The sequence below is a fragment of the Podarcis liolepis genome (assembly GCF_965112155.1).
Source record: "Podarcis liolepis genome assembly, chromosome: 2".
In the NCBI taxonomy this organism is placed as follows: domain Eukaryota; kingdom Metazoa; phylum Chordata; class Lepidosauria; order Squamata; family Lacertidae; genus Podarcis; species Podarcis liolepis.
The window spans coordinates 118,565,306-118,584,644 of NC_139555.1; the positions used below are offsets into that span (position 1 = coordinate 118,565,306).

General features: G+C 47.4%; 1 protein-coding gene and 1 long non-coding RNA gene across 2 annotated transcripts; one reads left to right on the forward strand and one right to left on the reverse strand.

Moving 5' to 3' along the window:
- The first annotated feature begins 1,359 nt into the window (after positions 1-1,359).
- LOC310701076 (uncharacterized protein) lies at positions 1,360-15,418 on the forward strand. Its single transcript, XM_083491278.1, has 4 exons — positions 1,360-1,857; positions 6,390-7,396; positions 9,013-9,142; positions 12,213-15,418. Exons 2-4 carry the CDS (start codon positions 6,593-6,595, stop codon positions 14,675-14,677), a joined length of 3,399 nt encoding a protein of 1,132 aa, XP_083347404.1. The 5' UTR covers positions 1,360-1,857; positions 6,390-6,592; the 3' UTR covers positions 14,678-15,418.
- On the reverse strand, positions 14,734-19,134 carry LOC310702069. Its single transcript, XR_014523193.1, has 2 exons — positions 15,727-19,134; positions 14,734-15,617 (listed from the first exon to the last, which is right to left on the reverse strand). It is a non-coding gene; the product is annotated as an uncharacterized lncRNA (long non-coding RNA).
- Between the last annotated feature and the right edge of the window lie 205 nt (positions 19,135-19,339).

The following is a 19,339-nucleotide window of genomic DNA, read 5'->3' on the forward strand; positions in this document are numbered from 1 at the left end:
CGAGACCAGGGGAAAGAGACGGTGGGTGAAGACTGGGAGAAATTCAAAACTTATCTCAAGAAACATTGTAAAATTAATGAGTGTTAAAATGTTGAGGTTTTTGAAAAAAGGGGATTACAGCTGTAAAAGATTAGGTAAAGGAAAAGAATAAGGGGAAATCTGATAAAATCAAGGGTTAGGATTTGCTGAAACAAATTTGTAAACTGGGATGCAGAAAGGGGAGGTATGGGGAAGTCAGTGAAGTAAGGTTTAAGAAAAAAGGATTTGAAATTATACGTGTTTGTTTATGTGTTTGTTTGTTTTTATTGTGTAATGTTTGTGTTTATAAAAATTGTGAAAAACTAATAAAAATTTAAATAATAATAATAAACAATAAATGGAGGAGGAATACAAGTAACTCAATTTAAACAAGTTTAAATATAAATGATCAGCAGCATCCTGCTAGAGTTACACACTTTTGCCGTAATTTCCATTTATTTCGCCGGGTGTTTGTGTGTCTCTGCTAGATGAGGCCACAGGCAAATCTCGTTTAACCAATCCTACGGCACCCAGTTAGGAAACCAGATGCCTCAGGGAAGCCTGCAAACAAGGGACCTGTGGATATTTGCAAATTTTGTTTCTGATCATTTCCTTGGTGAATTTATTCAAAGAGCATTTGCCCCACCCACAACCCTCTGGGTTTGTTTATTTCATCTCTTTCCTCCGCCTGCTTGCTTATATATCTTCCTACAATCCTCCTGAAAGACTCCACGCATTTTTAGGAGGCTTTGGATGAGATGTTGTTGTTGTTTAGTCATGTCCGACTCTCTGTGACATGCCAGGCACTCCTGTCTTCCACTGCCTCCCACAGTTTGGTCAAACTCATGCTGGTAGCTTCGAGAACACTATCCAACCATCTCGTCCTCTGTCGTCCCCTTCTCCTTGTGCCCTCCATCTTTCCCAACATCAGGGTCTTTTCCAGGGAGTCTTCTCTTCTCATGAGGTGGCCAAAGTATTGGAGCCTCAGCTTCACAATCTGTCCTTCCAGTGAGCACTCAGGGCTGATTTCCTTCAGAATGGAGAGGTTGGATCTTCTTGCAGTCCATGGGACTCTCAAGAGTCTCCTCCAGCGCCATAATTCAAAAGCATCAATTATTCGGCGACCAGCCTTCTTGATGGTCCAGCTCTCACTTCCATAAATCACTACTGGGAAAACCAGAGCTTTCACTATATGGACCTTTGTTGGCAAGGTGATGTCTCTGCTTTTTAAGATGCTGTCTAGGTTTGTCATTGCTTTTCTCCCAAGAAGCAGGCGTCTTTTAGTGACTGCTGTCACCATCTGCAGTGATTATGGAGCCCAAGAAAGTAAAATCTCTCACTGCCTCCATTTCTTCCCCTTCTATTGGCCAGAAGGTGATGGGACCAGTGGCCATGATCTTCGTTTGTTTGTTTTTATGTTGAGCTTCAGACCATATTTTGCGCTCTCCTCTTTCACCCTCATTAAAAGTTTCTTTAATTCCTCCTCACTTTCTGCCATCAAGGTTGTGTCATCTGCATATCTGATATATACCTCTGATGTGCTTGTTTATATATCTTCCTACAATCCTCCTGAAGACTCCGCGCATTTTGACGAGGTTTTGGATGAGATAATAACCCGCAGCTCCCATCGCACGCAGCTCTTCATCGTGGCTCTCTAAGGGTTAAGGAGAACGAGCTGCGGCTCCTAGAGAGGCCCCGGAAGAACGTGTCTGTTTGGGGAAAGGGGGCGAGAGAGAAAAAACGCGAAAGTTCCTTCCGGTTTGAATTGCCTTCAGCGGCGGATGAATGGAGGAAGGAGCCGAGCGAGGAAAAGCGGCTTGCGGTGTAGAGGGGAGGAGGGTGAGTACGCAGCATTGGAGGGAGCCAGCCTTTCTCCTCTCTGGGGGTTCTGCGCTTTCTGACAGCTGGATGGCAGGCAGAAATCCAACAGGGGAAGCTTTTCTCTTCCTCTTTTTCTTCTTCCAGCTGCTCCCTTGGCGTTCAAGTTTCTCCCCGCTAAATCAGCCGCTGAAGCCAGGGAATAGAAGGGGAAAGCGCCAAGAACAAAGAAGCCACCAAGGCATTTAAACACTTAAGCAAAATATTATTAAATACATTTATTGCTTATACCCCGCCCATCTGGCCGGGCCTCCCCAGCCACTCTGGGCGGCTTCCAACAGAATAGGAAAAACACAATCAAATATCAAACATTATAAAACTTCCCTAAAAGAGAACGTCGCTTTGCTGTTAAGCCCCGTGCAAACCGAGGAAAGGACTCCCACGCCTTTTTAAATGATGCAGAAGAGGGGGTTTCAGCAGGGTAGAGCTTTGCCCGAAATTTTGTTGCTGTGCACTTGCCCTCCAAAATGAAAGGTTGGGCTTCAGTTTGAAGATCTGGTTTTGGGGGCCCAGCTATTTTTTTCTGTGTCCCCGATTTTGATAGCAGTGGCATGTATGTATGCATGTGTTTTATATACAGTGGTACCTCAGGTTAAGTACTTAATTGGTTCTGGAGGTCCGTTCTTAATCTGAAACTGTTCTTAACCTGAAGCACCACTTTAGCTAATGGGGCCTCCTGCTGCCGCCGCACCGCCAGAGAGCACGATTTCTGTTCTTATCCTGAAGCAAAGTTCTTAACCCAAGATGCTATTTCTGGGTTAATGGAGTCTGTAACCTGAAGCGTATGTAACCCGAGGTACCACTTTATTGCTCTCTCATGGCCAACAAGATTTAAAAGGCGATCAGCCACATTCAGGCAAGATAAGGCTACCAGTGGTTGCTGCCACAATGGTGATCCTCTACCTCTGCTGTTAGGAGGCAGCCTGTGCCCCTGAATAACAGCTGCGGGAATTCAGAAGCGTGGAGAGTGTGGCTGTTGCCCTCAGGTCCCACTTGTGGGTTTCCCATTGGGGCATCTGGTTAGCCTCTGTGAAAGCCGGGTGTTGGGCCTGATCCTGCAGCGCTGCTCTTACAGTGTCCATCCATCAGCTGAGGAGTGGGACTATGTCAGGCACCCCCAAACTCGGGTCTCCAGATGTTTTGGGACTACAGTTCCCATCATCCCTAGCTAACAGGACCAGTGGTCAGGGATGCTGGGAATTGTAGTCCCAAAACATCTGGAGGGCCAAGTTTGGGGGTGCCTGGACTATGTGCAAGTGTGGAATATGTAACCCAGGATGGTGGCCAGGGGTGAATCAGCCCTTCAGGCCCCCTCCCCAAAGGTCTTCCAACCATGATGACTCTCCTCTTTTTGCAAGTTGGCACCCATTCCCAAGGTCACACCATACTGCTTGTCTGGTGAGCCAGTGAGCATCACTGCACACCAGGCCAAATCCTGACCAATGCACCAACATTCATTGGATTCCGATCAAGGTTTGATTTTGTTGTAGCAGCCCAGTGGAATAGAGATGTTGACCTTTTCTGTCTCGGTGAAGTCAGACCACTGCGTTAGCAGTACCAAAGTAACCTCTCCGGGGTTCAAGCCTGGGCAGTGTGTCTGGAGGTCCTGGGCTGCCCAGACGACAAGACCCCCCTCTCAGCCTCGCTGATGTGGTCCAAAGGAAAGCAAAGCAACACATTTGACACCAGCTGGGCTGCAGGAGTTGCAGGACAGAGCTGTGCAGTCATACCTCTTGTTACGTTTGCTTCAGGTTAATTTTTTTCAGTACTGGAAAGAGTTACTTCTGGGTTTCGTCGCTCGCGCATGCGCAGACGCTCAAAATGACGTCACGTGTAGAAGCGGCGAATCGCGGCACGCGCAGACGTGGGTTGCATTCTGCTCATGTTGCGAACGGGGCTTCGGAACGGATCCCGTTCGCAACCAGAGGTACCACTGTGCAAGACACCATCCAACTGTCTTAGGGACTCCAAATTTGTGTAGGGTTTACTCCTAAGCCTTTTTCTTTTCCCGAAGATATCCTTCAAGGCGGTGGAGGCTTAGGATCTGAGTTTCCCTTCTCCTAAATGGGCTTCCTTCCTGGTTGGACAATCCCCATCTGCCCTTCACTTCCCTCTACAGCACATGCAGAAACTGCCTTCTTGACCATTGGACCCATGATTAGTCTCGTCCGCTCAATCTGCCGGAGCCTGTCTGCGCATGCGGGGAAAGTTCCTAACTCACTGAGGGTTTGACGCCCATTGGCTGCCCTGACCTGGTTTAGATAGCTATTTGAAGCCATTCCTTGGGATTGTGGCCGCTGTCACACGCTGACAGCTTCTAGGAGCCACAGGTGAGAGTTGAGTGCAGGTGAGGACCAGAGGTGCACAGACTGCCCCAGAAGGAGCACAATGTGTCCCCCACCAGAGTCCCCACCCCTCTCCTGAAGCTTGCACAACGGGGAAAAAACCCATAGACTATTGAATGTAATACAGGTGGTTCTACACCGAGGGTGAGGTGAGATCAGGCCCTGCCAGGAAGGCGTAATGTGGGCTTCTCTGCCTGGCCCTTGGCTCTCCCCAGGCCACACTTCTCACTGGCCATGTTCTGAACCTCCCATCTGGAATGTGCCACAAATTTCTGAAAATGCCTCTTGCTTTCCTGGATGGCAGGCGAGCGTGTAGGTGTCAAAATCTCTGGGTTCTTGCATGGCTGGAATGTGCCCTGCTCTTCAAAGGAAAGAGTTGCCTCCTTGGCCACACCCATTTTTTTACTTTGGCCACGCCCACTTCTGTCATGGGAGGACCCCTTTCCCGGAAGCCTGCCTGCCTGTCAGAGAATGTGAAACCTCAGTCTGGAGATAATAATAACAAATAAAAGATGGTTCCCTAGTGCTGCTGCTGCTCTAATCCAAGGTTTCCTAGCGCTGCACTGAGCTGCAATTCAGCCACGTTTCCAAACAAGAACATTAATTTGGCAATGAAGCAAATGAACCGGAGACTCCCAAGGTTCTGGCAAAATGTTTCTAGCAACTCCGGCAGGTGTGGAGCAGCAGGAAATTTGTGCAGGCTTTGCCTTGGCTGCCCTTTCTCTTTTCCTTGGCATTCAGAAGCGTTTCTGCCTTCCATTGTGGAGGCAGAGTTAGTGGCCGTTCATAGCCATACCTTCCATGAACTTGCCCGATTTCGTTTTGTAGCCATAAATCATCATTGGGAGCGGATAACATGGTTTAACTCTATTCTTTTGCCTTTTCTGAATCTCCCAAACTCCTCCTTCGCATGTCTGCAATTTCTAGTATTATGAGAGAGAGAAATCTTTTATAGAATTGGAGAATTGGAAGGGATCCCAAGGGTCATCTAGTCCAGCCCCCTGCAATGCAGAAATCTCAGCTAAAGCATCCAGGATAGATGGCCATCCAACCTCCGCTTAAAATCCTCCAAGGAAGGAGAGTCCACAACCGTGCATAATTTTATACTCCTCTGACATCTCCCATGCCCATGCTCAGAATCTAATTTGAAGTTTATATAGAGATCTATACATTTATAAGGTTTTTAAAATAAAAAAATTCCTTCCAGTAGCACCTTAAAGACCAACTAAGTTAGTTCTTGGTATGAGCTTTCGTGTGCATGCACACTTCTTCAGATACACTGAAACAGAAGTTGCCAGATCCTTCTATATAGTGAGAAGGTGGGGAGGGGTATTACTCAGAAGGGTGGTGGGAATGGGAGATTGGCAGATAGCTGAGATGAGCCTGTTGACGACTCTTAACGACTGCAATAGGTCTTACAGGAAAAGGCAAGGGGTGAGAAGGTGAAAAATGGCTTAGTCATGTATAATGAGATAAGAATCCAATGTCTCTGTTCAGACCAGGTCTCTCCATGGTTTTAAGTTTGGTAATGAGTTGCAATTCAGCAGCTTCTCTTTCCAGTCTATTTCTGAAATTCCTTTGTAGTAAAACGGCTACTTTGAGATCTTGTATAGAATGTCCTGGGAGATTGAAGTGTTCTCCTACTGGTTTCTCTGTCTTGTGATTCTTGATGTCAGATTTATGTCCGTTTATTCTTTGGCGTAAGGTTTGGCCTGTTTGTCCAATATAGAGAGCTGAAGGACACTGTTGGCATTTGATGGCATACACAATGTTAGACGATGAGCAATTAAACAGTCCCGAGATGGTATGTGTGATGTTTTTAAAATCAGTGTCAGGTGTGAAAGAACCTGTGACCCTCCAGCTGATGCTGAATTCGAACTCCCATCATCCCTAGCTACTGGCCGTGTTTGCCAGGGCTGATAGGATTTAAAGTTCAGCAACATCTGGAGGGCCAAAAGTTCCCCACTCCTGATCTGTGTCTTCTCCAACATCCTCTTTGCCTGCTCTACTTCACAGGGTTGTGGCGAGGACAAAACGGAGAGGGGAAGAACCACGTCACTGCCTTGAGCTTTTTGGAAGAAAGGAGGGGTATAAATGCAAGATCATATTAGTTATTCTCATTTCTGGTTTACTTCTCTCCCATCCCAGAGAGAGCCCTTTCCGCTCATCTGGAACGTCTACCTATCTAAACGTTAGCCAAGAAGAAGACCTGATTCATCTCTGCTGCCTGGTGAATGACACCTATCCACCTTAACATGGCAAACTGGATCTAAGGAGAGGCTGGATATTTGTTCCGACTTTCAGTGAGGAAGCAAGAAGTTCTCTGGGATAAAGAGGGAGACTGAACTCGGATGAGGCCATTTTGGGCCCGAGACAAGATGGCCGTCAGGGAAGGGACACAGTCTGGCTTTGGCCTGCGGTTCCACGCAGAGCTTGAGCAAGGAGTCCCCCAGCAGATCAAAATGGAGGAGGAGGATACCTCGGATTCCACCTCGGGGGAAGGGTTGGAAGAAACCCCTTACATCATCCAGGCCGGAAGCATCCGCAAATTCCTGCAGAGGCCTCCCGGAGACCAGGAAACTGGCAACGGGCTGCTTTGGGAAACCCAGTGGCAGGACTTTCTGAAGACCCTGGAATACCCACCACAGATCCTCGAGGAACCCACCCCGTGGGACAACACCAAGTCTTTCCTGGCCTCCTTTGAGCAAGTGGCTGAAGCGTGCCGGTGGCCCCGAGATGACTGGATGATCCATCTTCTGCCAGCCCTCAGCGGGGAAGCTGAGCAGATCTTCAGCAACCTGGACACCAGAGACAGGATTAACTACGACAAGGTCAAGGCGGCCATCTTGCGTGGGGATGCCATCATCAGGGAGAGGCAGCGCCAGAACTTCCGCTGCTTCTGCTACCAGGAGGCCGAGGGGCCAAGAGGCGTTTACGGGCGGCTCCAGCAGCTGTGCGGTCAGTGGCTGAAGGTGGAGAGGCACTCCAAGGAGCAGATCCTGGAGCTGCTGATCCTGGAGCAGTTCCTGAGCATCCTGCCGCCCGAGATGCAGAGCTGGGTCGGGGAACATGGGCCGGAGACCTGCTCCCAGGCGGTGGCCCTGGCCGAGGACTTCCTGCAGAGGGCGTATGCTGGAGAGAGTTGGGAAGAGCAGGTGAGAGTCTAGATTTTCCAGCTTTGACTTAGGTAAGTTTCTCTCTTCAAGGTTACACCCCTGCTCTCAACAGCAATGCCTGATGAGGTTGTTCAGGTATGATGAAAGCAGACAAATATCCTAGGCAGAGGAGATGCAGCATGGTTTGTTCCTTGTTCAGGTTTCTAGACACTCTTTTCCACTGCGTTTTTACCGTATTTTTCGCTCTATAGTATGTACCGGACCATAGGACACACCGGACTATAGGAGGGGGAGAACAGGAAGAAAAAAAAATCTCCCTCTCTCTGCTCAGCGCCCCTTCAGCAAAGCGGCAGGAGAAACGGAGCCGCTTCCATTTCTCCTCCCGCTTCACTGAAGGGACGCTGCGCAGAGAGGGAAAACTGTGCAGCGCCACTCCAGCGAACTGAAGCCTGGAGAGCAGGAGGGATCGGTGTGCACCGACCCCTCTCGCTCTCCAGGCTTCAGGCAGCTATCCGCAAGCCGTCGGAGCGCAGCGGGAACTCCTGCTGCACTCCAAAGGCTTGTGGATAGCTGCCTGAAGCCCCCGGAGCGAAGCTTCAGGTGGCTTCAGCGAAAGCAACGCGAAGCCTCCAGAGCGTGGGGGGAGCTCTCCCTCTGCGCTTCGGCGGCTTCGCATTGCTATCGCTGAAGCCAAGGAGCCTGCATTCGCTCATAGGATGCACACACATTTCCCTTTCATTTTTGGAGGAGGGAAAGTGCGTCCTATAGAGCAAAAAATACGGTACTTATTACCTTCATAGACCACCTTTTCCTCCAAGGAGCTCCCCTCTCTATTTTATCCTCACAGCTACCCCTGTGAGGTAGGTAGACTGAGAGACAGGGATTGGTCTCAGGTCGGCCAGTGAGTTGCATGGCCGCATTGGAACCCTGCTCTCTCTCACTGACTACTATACCACACTGGCTCTCCCAGTATATTTAGAAACCTTTATATGGACAAACCTTGGAATTATGCTCTAAAAGTAAAGAGTCTTGATAAAGTTGTCCGTTTAACTCAGTTTGGTTGGCCAGAAAGGCTTAGCTTGTCAGGCATGTGTACCGAGAAATGGCGTAAAAATAAAGAGCAAATAAAACCATGAAACACGCACCGGGAAATGACATAAACACGCTCTTAAGAGTTCAAGGAATTTAAGAGAAGTAAGCAAGTTTGTAGAGTAAAAGATGAGGCATGGGGCATGTGAGGAAGGAAGTGAGCTTTTCTTCAGCTGGAACTCAGTTTCGACACCTCTCAGGCGGGAGCCATTGCCATTCTAAGAGAATGAGGGAGGGGTTTGTGGTGAGTTCCCACATCTCTTTTTCTAGAAAAATAGCACTGGTTAGATCAATATTGGAAGGGATATTGGCATAAACTCTGGGCCTCACTCTGCCCAACGGGAGAGCCAATCCCTCCAGGCTACACTGGGGCACAATCTGCATCACTTTCCCATGGCCGCCACCCCTCACGACCTCCGCTCCCAAATCCTTCCTTGAAGGGGGGTCTTATCTTTCTTTTCTAGGGCAACCCAGTCAGATGGGTGGGGCAAAAGAGTATTATTATTATTATTATTATTATTATTATTATTATTTTATTATTTTATTTTTTATTTTATTTATTTCAGGAGTTGGGACCAATTGAGGAGGTCGCTCTGGATTTCTCTGAGGGAGAAGAGACCCCACTGAATGGGGAGCGGAGCCCTGGTTACACAGAGGCCGGTAGGGAGGATGACGACAGCGACGCCACCTCACTAGGTGAGGATGACTGTTTATTTTCACTTAAAAACAACACCAATGGCTTCTCTTCAGCAAACTGAGTCTGGCCAACAGTAAAACCATGGGCTAGGCCCCATCCTAGTCCTCCTCAGAATTGAATTGAATTGAGAATAGGCCCATTACACTTAATGGGCATGACTGACTTAGGTTCACTAATTGCAGTGGGTCTAAAGGTAAAGGGACCCCCGACCATTAGGTCCAATCGCGGACGACTCTGGGGTTGTGGTGCTCATTTTGCTTTACTGGCCGAGGGAGCCAGCATACAGCTTCCGGGTCATATGGCCAGCATGACTAAGCCACTTCTGGTGAACCAGAGCAGCGCACGGAAACACCGTTTACCTTCCCGCCGGAGTGGTACCTATTTATCTACTTGCACTTTGATGTGCTTTCGAACTGCTAGGTGGGCAGGAGCTCACCCAGTCACGGGGATTCGAACCGCCGACCTTTTGATCGGCAAGCCCTAGGCTCTGTGGTTTAACCCACAGCACCACCCGTGTCCCTGCAGTGGGTCTACTCTGTGTCTACTCCTTAAAATGTATAATAACCAATTGCTGTAAAAACAACAGCAGCGGTTGACCATTGCAGTGGTCACGGAAACAAACAAAATGCAAACAGGTGGCAGTAAGCAAGCGTCAGGATAGGAAGGAGCTATTTCTGCTGCCGCCACCACCACCCACTCCCCATCATTGCGGGGGGTTGGACTAGATGACCCTTGGCTCCCTTCCAACTCTTAAGGTGCTATGATTCTACATCCAGACCTGCTGGATAGCTCAGTCGGTTAGAGCGTGGCGCTGATAATGCCAAGGCCTCAGGTTCAATCCCAGTAAGGAACAGCTGCATATTTCTGCATTTCAGGGGGTTGGACTAGATCACGGGTGTCAAACACAAGGCCCGCGGGCCGAATCCGGCCCGCCAGACCTCGTCATGTGGCCCATGTAGCCGCCGCCAGCCGCCAGCCTTCACCTTTTATTCTCGCTTTTTTTTTTTTTTTTTGACACAAGAAAGCCGCCTTTTCAGCACATGCGCGGCAGCCTACAAGCCAGAGAACGTCTGCCCTCTAGTGGCGCCGGCCGTTCTACACGGGAAACCTCCACTTTACATGTCCTTTACATAGTCGTACAGATACAACCGGCCCTTTGAGGGTGACCAAACTGCTGATGCGGCCCCCGATGAATTTGAGTTTGACACCCCTGGACTAGATGATCCTCGGGGTCCCTTCCAACTTCCATGAAAACAGCAGTAGCAAGTAACCAAGGACTAGGAAACATGTAAAATAAATTAAACAAAGGAGAATTAAAATAAAAAAATCTATGTGACTTTCTCAAGGATTTCTCTCCCTCTCTGAACGGGCCTTCTCTGCAGTGGCGGCTCGTCTGTGCAACAAAGTTCGCCTTTGTTTGATTTGATTGACCTCCTATGCCCTTTTAAAATGTGGGGGGGTTTTTTGGGGGGGTTATTTTGATTATTGATTTTGTGGTTTTATATTTTAGTCTGTAAACCGCCCTGAGACCTGCAGGTATAGGGCGGTATATAAATTCAGTTAATAATAGTAGTAATAGTAGAATATGTCAGGAGTGCTCTGATGGTGTTTCCTGCTTGGCAGGGGGTTGGACTCGATGGCCCTTGCGGTCTCTTCCAACTCTATGATTCTATGATTCTAGAATGGTAGAATATTTCTACCATTGACCCATCTATCCCAGCATCCTGTTCTCACAGTGGCCAACCAGATGATCCAATGAGAAGCCTGCAAACAGGGCCTGTGTGGAACAGCACCCTGCCCAATTCCGATACTCAGAGGGGGAGCACGACCATCTCTGCTAGTAGCTGTTGATAGCCTTATCTTGTGGTTTAACAGTCAATTCCTCCAATCAGGGAACTCTGGGAATCATAGCTCTTGGGAGGGGGCAGGGGTGCCTCCTATCAACTCTCAGCACCCTGAAAAAATTACACCTCCCAGGATTCTCTGTGGGCAGCCGTGACGGTTTAAAGTGGTGTGATACTGCTTTAAATGTGTGGCGCACGTGGGGACTGAGAGAGAGCGAACAAGAGAGAAGGACAAGTAATTGGGCTTGCATTCTTCCTTCTTTCTTTTGCCAGCCACTCTGGGCGGCTCCCAACAGAATATTAAAAACACAATAAAACATCAAACAGTAATTACTTCCCTGTACAGGGTTGCCTTCAGCTGTCTTCTAAAAGTCAGGTAGTTGTTTATTTCCTTGACATCTGATGGGAAGGAGTTCCACAGGGTGGGTGCCAACACCGAGAAGGCCCTCTGCCTGGTTCCCTATAACCTCACTTCTTGCAGTGAGGGAACCGCCAGAAGGCCCTCGGAGCTGGACCTCAGCGTCATGAGATGTTTCATGAGTGTAGTGGCTATTGACTTTTGACACTTGAGGGTTATATTTTTAGCACCCACCTTATTTTTAGCAATTGTCAGTTGCTATAAATTGCTTTTGGTGTTTTGTTTTAACGCTGTAACCCACCCTGCAATCTTGGGGGGTAAAGGTAAAGGTACCCCTGCCCGTACGGGCCAGTCTTGACAGACTCTAGGGTTGTGCGCTCATCTCACTCTAGAGGCCGGGAGCCGGCGCCGTCCGCAGACACTTCCGGGTCACGTGGCCAGTGTGACATAGCTGCTCTGGCGACCTGCAACCTTGGGATGATGGGCAGATAATGATGATGATGATGATGATGATGATAATAATAATAATTAATAATTAATAATTAATTTATTATTTATACCCCGTCCATCTGGCTGAGTTTCCCCAGCCACTCTGGGCGGCTCCCAATCAGTGTTAAAAACAGTACAGCATTACATATTAAAAACTAAACTAAACTAAAAATAATATAGTGGAATGGCTGTATGGATCTTCCAGGAGCAGAGGCAGTGTACCTCTAAATGCCAGCTGCTTGGGGTGCTTCCCAGAGGCATCTTATTGGCCAACTACAGGAAACAGGAAGCTGGGCTAGGTGGGCCATTGGTCCAGTCCAGCAGGACACTCATTTGTTTTTTTCTGCCATGTTTAAAATGTCCCCTTTGTTGTGGCAGGTGAAGATTGGGTGAGTGCCACTGAGACGGAGACACCCCAGTCAGAAGGATTTTATCAAGCCTACCCAAACGGGACTCCGAACGGAAGGAGAGAAGAAAGCGAGGCTTCCTGTTTTCGTGAGCAGGAAGAGCACCACCCTGAGAGGAAAGAGGAAAATGGCCCACCAGAGAGAGCAGAGACATGTGTGATTTGGGAGGGCGATGAACCCCTTGAGGGAAGCAGGGAAGCACAGGGGATCCACATGCCAAAGAAGAAGGGCATGTTCAAGGTTGATGGATGGCGCGTCAGGCAGAGGACAGACCCTATTAAACGTGAGAGAACCAACACATTGGAGCAGCCCTACAAATGCTCTGATGGTGGGAAAAGCTTCAAGGTGATCTCTCACTGCATTTCTCGCAGAAGAAGACATGGGGAAAGGAAGCAACACAGGTGCCCGGACTGTGGGAAATCCTTCATTGCCAAAGCACACCTTAGCATTCATCAGAGAACCCACAGTGGAGAGAAGCCATTCAAGTGCCTGGCCTGTGGGAAGACTTTTGCCCAGAGTTCCAACCTCAGTGTCCATCAGAGAATCCACACAGGAGTGAAGCCGTTCCAGTGCTCTGACTGTGGGAAAAACTTCTGTTCCAGCGCCAACCTTACCAAACACCAGAGCACCCATGTGAAGGGGGCCCCATATAAATGTTTAGTGTGTGGGAAGAGCTTCAAGGTGCACTCTCACTTTATCACCCACAAAAGAATCCACGCAGGAAGGAAATCACACACATGCTCAGACTGTGGGAAGAACTTCCTTGCTGCATCACACCTCATAATTCATCGGCGAGTTCATACTGGAGAGAGACCCTATAAATGTGTAGAATGTGGGAAAGCCTTTATTCAGAAGGCTCACCTTAAGGTCCACCAACGAACGCACAAAAGAGGAAAATCGTTCCAGTGTTCTGAGTGTGGAGAAAACTTCAGTTCCAGGATCAGCCTTATCCAACATCAAATAATCCACCCTGGAGTGAGCCCCTATAAATGCTATGAATGTGGGAAAACCTTCAGGGTGAATTCCCACCTTATTGCTCACAAGAGGAACCACGCAGCCAAGAAACCCCATAAGTGTTCATACTGTGGAAAATCCTTCTTTACCAAATCGTACTTTATCATCCATCAGAGAATCCACACAGGAGAGAGACCGTTCAAATGCTTGGCCTGCGGGAAAGGTTTTAGCCAGATTTCGCACCTTAATGTTCATAAACGAACCCACATTGGGGTGAAGACATTCCAGTGCTCTGACTGTGGGAAAAGTTTCAGTTCGAGCTCAAACCTTATTAAGCATCAGAGCATCCACACAAGAGGAAACCTCTATATATGCTCTGACTGTGGGAAAAGCTTCAAAGGCCATTCCCACCTTATTGCTCACAAGAGAATCCACACAGCCAAGAAGACCCACAAGTGTTCGTACTGCGGGAAGTCCTTCTTTGGCAAATCGTACCTCATGACCCACCAGAGAATCCACACGGGAGAGAGGCCATACAAATGTTTGGCCTGTGGGAAAAGCTTCACGCAGAGCGCCCACCTTACCACTCATCAAAGGACTCACAAAGGAAAAAAGTCATTATGTTGCTCAGACTGTGGGAAAAGCTTCAGGGTCAGCTCTCACCTTATTGCACACAAGAGGATTCATGAGGCAAAGAAAGCCCATAAGTGTTCCTACTGCAGCAAATCCTTCATTTTCAAGTCCTACCTTATCATACACGAGAGAATGCACACAGGAGAGAGACCCTACAAATGTTTGGTTTGTGGCAAAAGCTTCAGTCAGAATTCACACCTTACTGTTCATCAGAGAACTCATGTGGGGAAGAAACCATCCAGGAAAGGCTTTAGGGTGAGCTCTCAGCTTATTGCCCATAAGAGAATCCACACAACAAAGAAGCTGCACAACAACAACAACAACAACAACAACAACAACAACAACGGGAATAGTACTAAGTGTTTGGATTGTGGGAAATCTTTCATATCCAAATCATATCTGATCATCCATCAGAGAATACACACAGGAGAGAGACCCTATAAGTGCACGGTCTGTGGGAAATGTTTCAGCCAGAGCTCTCATCTGACAGTCCACCAGAGAACCCACAAGGGAGAGAAGTTGTTCCCGTGTTCAGACTGTGAGGAAAAATTCAGTTCCAGGATGAAGCTTCTTAAGCATCAGAGAATCCACATAAAGGGGAATCCATTTAAATGCTTGGACTGTGGGAAATCTTTTGTCACCAAATCACAGCTTGTGGTACACCAGAGAAGCCACACTGGGGAGAGGCCGTATAAATGTTTGGACTGTGGGAAAGGGTTCAGCCAGAGCTCGAATCTCATTAGGCACCAGAGGATTCATTCAGGGGAGAACCCCTATAAATGCTCAGACTGTGGGAAAAGCTTCTGTTCAGGTGAGAACCTTATTAAGCATCAGAGAATCCACACTTAAGGAAGCAAGATCCTGAATTATGTGCCCATACACTTCGAGAAGGCCATAAAAGTGTATGGACTTAAACAACAGTGGATTTTATTAGTCAGTAGGTGGTGGCGAGGAAAAGATTTTTTGCAAAACACCATGCTGCAGACAGCGTTTTTGGTCGTTACTCAAAGATTTGGCGTTCACCAGTGAAGCCATGGAGGAATCAGCTGAGGTAAATGCTTTAGACAAAGGGAAGCATCCCTTGTGAGCTCAGATCTTTCCGTCGAAAAGGCGGAACTTGAATCTGCATCAGTTTTTGAACTCAGGACATATGGGATGCAAGGGTGATTCGACAGCTGCATCATCACCCTCTTCTGGCCAAAAAAGGGCATTATAAGGAAAACTGCCCGAACTTGTAAGGATGAGCAACAGTGGGCCAAGTGGTGGTGTTTCTAGACAACTTTAAAGATTCCAGGTCACCCTCAGTAAGTTGCTCTCCTTGTGACAGATTGCCTTGGCTCATCTTTTGCACCCTCCTTCATCAACCTAACCGGAGCAGAGTCAGAATCCTAGACTGGGTGGAGTAGAGTGGGGTCTTATTGAAGCTGCCTTTCAGATTATTTGTCCATCCAGCCCTTTATTTTCTGTTCTGATTGGCTGCAGCATTCCAAGATCTCGGGAGGATAAAGACTTTCCCATCGCTTACGAACAGAAGAACCCAAGAACAGCCACTTGCTACTTGAGGCCATTTTTTAAAACAAAACAAAACAATGAATTGATCCTGGAGCCATACAAAGCCAGGTTCTGCTCCTGAGCTCCGGAAAATCTTCTACAGCTACTGAAATTTTTACATACGGAACAGTGGTGCAAGAGAAAGACACTGCTTAGGTTTTAAAATATATCTGTGTCAGAAAATCCACATGGGAAAGAAGCCATAGAAACACTCAGATTCATAGCTGTCAACTTTTCCCTTTTCTTGCGAGGAATGACAGCTTGACAACCATATGTCAGGAGTGCTCTGATGGTGTTTCCTGCTTGGCAGGGGGTTGGACTCGATGGCCCTTGTGGTCTCTTCCAACTCTATGATTCTATGAATCCTATTTGGAATAAGGGAATTTCCCTTAAAAAACGGGAATTGTTGACAGCTATGCTCAGATTGCCGCTGAAACTCTTAGTTTGAGTAAACCTTGGAGTAAACCCTGGAGTCTGTGCAGGACAGAATGTTTTTATGTTGTATGAGGAACCAGACACCTCTTTAAAAGGAGAGAGAGAAATCCAGGCTGCTGACCAATTTAGGGCTTTTAACCTTTCTTTTTTTTTAATGATTTTTCATTTTTCAATATTTTATGGGTCTGTTGGCAGAGCAGACTTTCCGTTATCCCAAGGAACAACCAAGTGGTCCCTTTCTGGCTGTGCAACTTGCTGCCAGGAACAAGTCCCAAGTTACTTCCTTCCAAATGATTGTGAGAACGATGTGGGGAGACCTGTTTGTGTTATGGGGGGGGGATGTGCTTGGTTTTCTGTTCCCACAGCTGATGATGGGAAATCCTGTCTTTCTCAGTCTTTCGCACCATGGCTGGCAGCCACCGTCCAATCTCCTGCACATACTTGTCCCAAGGCTAGCAGAGGTTGCCCTGCAGAGAAAAGTGGACTAACCTGACTTGCTGTGAATGTGTGCGTCCAGAATTGCTCAGCTCCCAGCCTCTGTGGTATGCACGGTCCTTCACAGAACACAGTGCATAGACAACATGATGCATCAAATGCCTGGACTTGAGCCTTGGGGGGCGGGAACGCAAACTGTTTCTGCTTCTGCGGCAAAGCCTGTTCGGGGTCTGCTGTGAATACATTTAAGGTCCAAGTTTTGCGCTTTTCAACTATGGCTGCGCTGTTTGGGGGTGTGGTGTGGGAGACAACGGCCATGCTGGGGTGTGATGTCACTTAGAATCAGAGAATCGGAAGGGGCTCCATGGGTCATCTAGTCCAACCCCTTGCAATGCTGGAATCTCAGCTAAAGCATCCGTGACTGATGGCCATCCAACCTCTGCTTAGAAAGCTCCAAGGAAGGAGAGTCCACCACCTCTCATAGAAGTCTGTTCCACAGCTCTTACTGTCAGAAAGTTTTTCTGACTGCTTAGGCGGAATCTCCTTTCTTGTAACTTGAAGCCATTGGTTTTGAGTACTGCCCTCCAGAGCAAAAGAAAACAAGCATGTTCCCTCTTCCATGTGTCAGCCCTTAAGTTATTTGAAGATGGCTATCATATCTCATCTCAGTCTCCTCTTTTCCAGGCTAAACATACCCATCTCCTTCAAGTGATTCTCATAAGGCTTAGTTTCCAGACCTTTGATCATCTTGGTTGCCCTCCTCTGCACACATTCCAGCTTGTCAACATCCTTCTTAAATTGTGGCGCCCAGAATTGGACACAGGACTCCAGGTGTTGTCTGACCAAGGCAAAATAGAGAATATTACTTCCCTTGATCTGGAGACTTCTGTTGATGCAGCCTAGAATAGCATTAGCTTTTTTCCTGCTGCATCACACTGTTGACTCATGTTCAGCTTGTGATCCACCAAGACCCCTTCATCGTTGCTCTTTCTCCCCCATACCATTTCTCAGAAAAGGGACAAATTGACACATCAGGGTGTGACGTCATATCAGCACCGTCCAGTCAGGAGCTAGTAATCACGTATGATGCCACATGAGCACTGGCCAGTCAGGAGCAAACCCACCCCCTCCTCTATAGCAGAGCATAATAACAGAACAGCCTTGTTTTGTTGTTGGCGTGTCCCTTTGCGGGTAAAGTTCAAACCATTGGAGAGTTACAGCACCTGCGGGAGAGACACGTTGGGCAGGTGAAAGTTAGGCTGATGTAGGTGTACCATGGCGTTTCACTGGCTACAGTATTGCTTCTTTTCAGCAAATGACTTGTTTCCAGCAGTGTTTGCAGACCTCGATGTTGCCCAGGTTGTACATTCTGCAAATGCTCCATGGGGGCAGAAAACAAATAAATCTTTGTGTGGAAATATCTTTTTATTCCTGCCTCATTTCAAATAAACACTTTCTTACAGGATGAGATTTTGCCCGGCTCAGGAAGAGGCAAAAGAGCCCAGAGCTCTTCACTTTGACCAGCTCGTTTATCTGAGCACCTTCACAAGCAGAGGCAGATTTAGGGGAGTGCGACTGGTTCGCCCGCACTGGGTACTGAGCTGGGAGGGCGCTGCACGCCCCCCAACAATGACTTATAAGGCAAGAGGCACCAAATTTTCGTATCGCCCAGGGCACTGCTCAGATTTGAAAGCCAAGGTCTACCACTGACACAATCTGGGAGTGGAACACCAGGGCCAGAACATAATGGGACTCAGAAGCTCAAACATACCAGTCCAACTGCAGAACCAACATTTTCTTACAGGTCTGTCTCCCATCCAAGCAGTCGCTTTTCCAGATTTCAGCCGAAGAAGGTGTCTTTCTGTCTCCCTTTTAATGTGCATTTACAGTTGACTGATTGATTGGAAATGATTCATTAGCTATTTGCATTTTTGCCTATCTGTGGAATTATTTTCTCTCTCTCCAACCTCCTCCCTGCCATATCTGTTACCCATTTCCTACCACAGGACGGGTAGTTTGAACTCGATTTTTGAAGACATCCACATCTATCGCTTACTTTACATTTCCAGAAGGAAAATAAAAAATGAGTTGGTTATCTTCATTTTTAAGAACACACAAGGGGTGCCAAGATTACTACCTTTGTGGACACGAGTCCATTCCCCATTTCTATTTGGTTTTGAAAAAATACCAATTGCTGTGGTTCCCAAACTTTCTGCGCCATATGGACCGCTTGAAAATTGAGAGTGTTGGTGGGCCACTTAATGATTTTGCTGCCTGTTGTAGCAATTGTAACGCACTGTGCTGGATGCTGTGTAATTTTAAAAGGGCATTTCCATTGCTGCTTGGATTTGTTAAGTTGTGCGTCTGTTTGCGTCCAATAACATTCAAATGGTAATGCAATAAATTACAATGTGGCAAATAAAAGAAGCAATAGAAATTCATTTAAAGGTCACTATGAAATTAAATGTGGGCATGCCTGAATGAAGCCTGCGGACCACATTTTGAGAACTGCTGATTTATTGAGGTCCTTTGCAGAATAGACCCACTGGCCCAAAGTTAAGTTATGTTTCAGTGTCTCTACTCTGAGGCGTCATCAAAACAATAAAGCAGTATCATGCCACTCCCAAAATCCTGGGAGCTGTTGAGGGTGGCGAGAGTTGCTTAGGGCTGCCATACGTCCAGAATCTTCCGGACATATCCGGAATACCACAGCTGGAAGCAGTTTCTGGGTGGAAATTGGCAATAATAATAATAATAATAATAATAATAATAATGTCCAGGGAAATCTGGACGTATGGCAACCCATGATGGCAGTGTTGTTTTTGTCGATTATCCTTAGAAATAGCTCAAAAACTTCATTTTTCAGCTTCTGGTGAATTTGCTAAAAAAAAGTCAAGCTTGCAAAAATCTATCATTTGCCCGATAATAAATGTTGGAAATGTAAAGAAACTGAAGGTACATTCTTTCACCTTTGGTGGACATGCCCAAGGATTAAGGCTTTCTGGGAGATGATCTATAACGAAATGAAAAAGGTATATAAATATACCTTCCTGAAGAAACCAGAGGCCTTTCTTCTGGGCATGGTCGGCC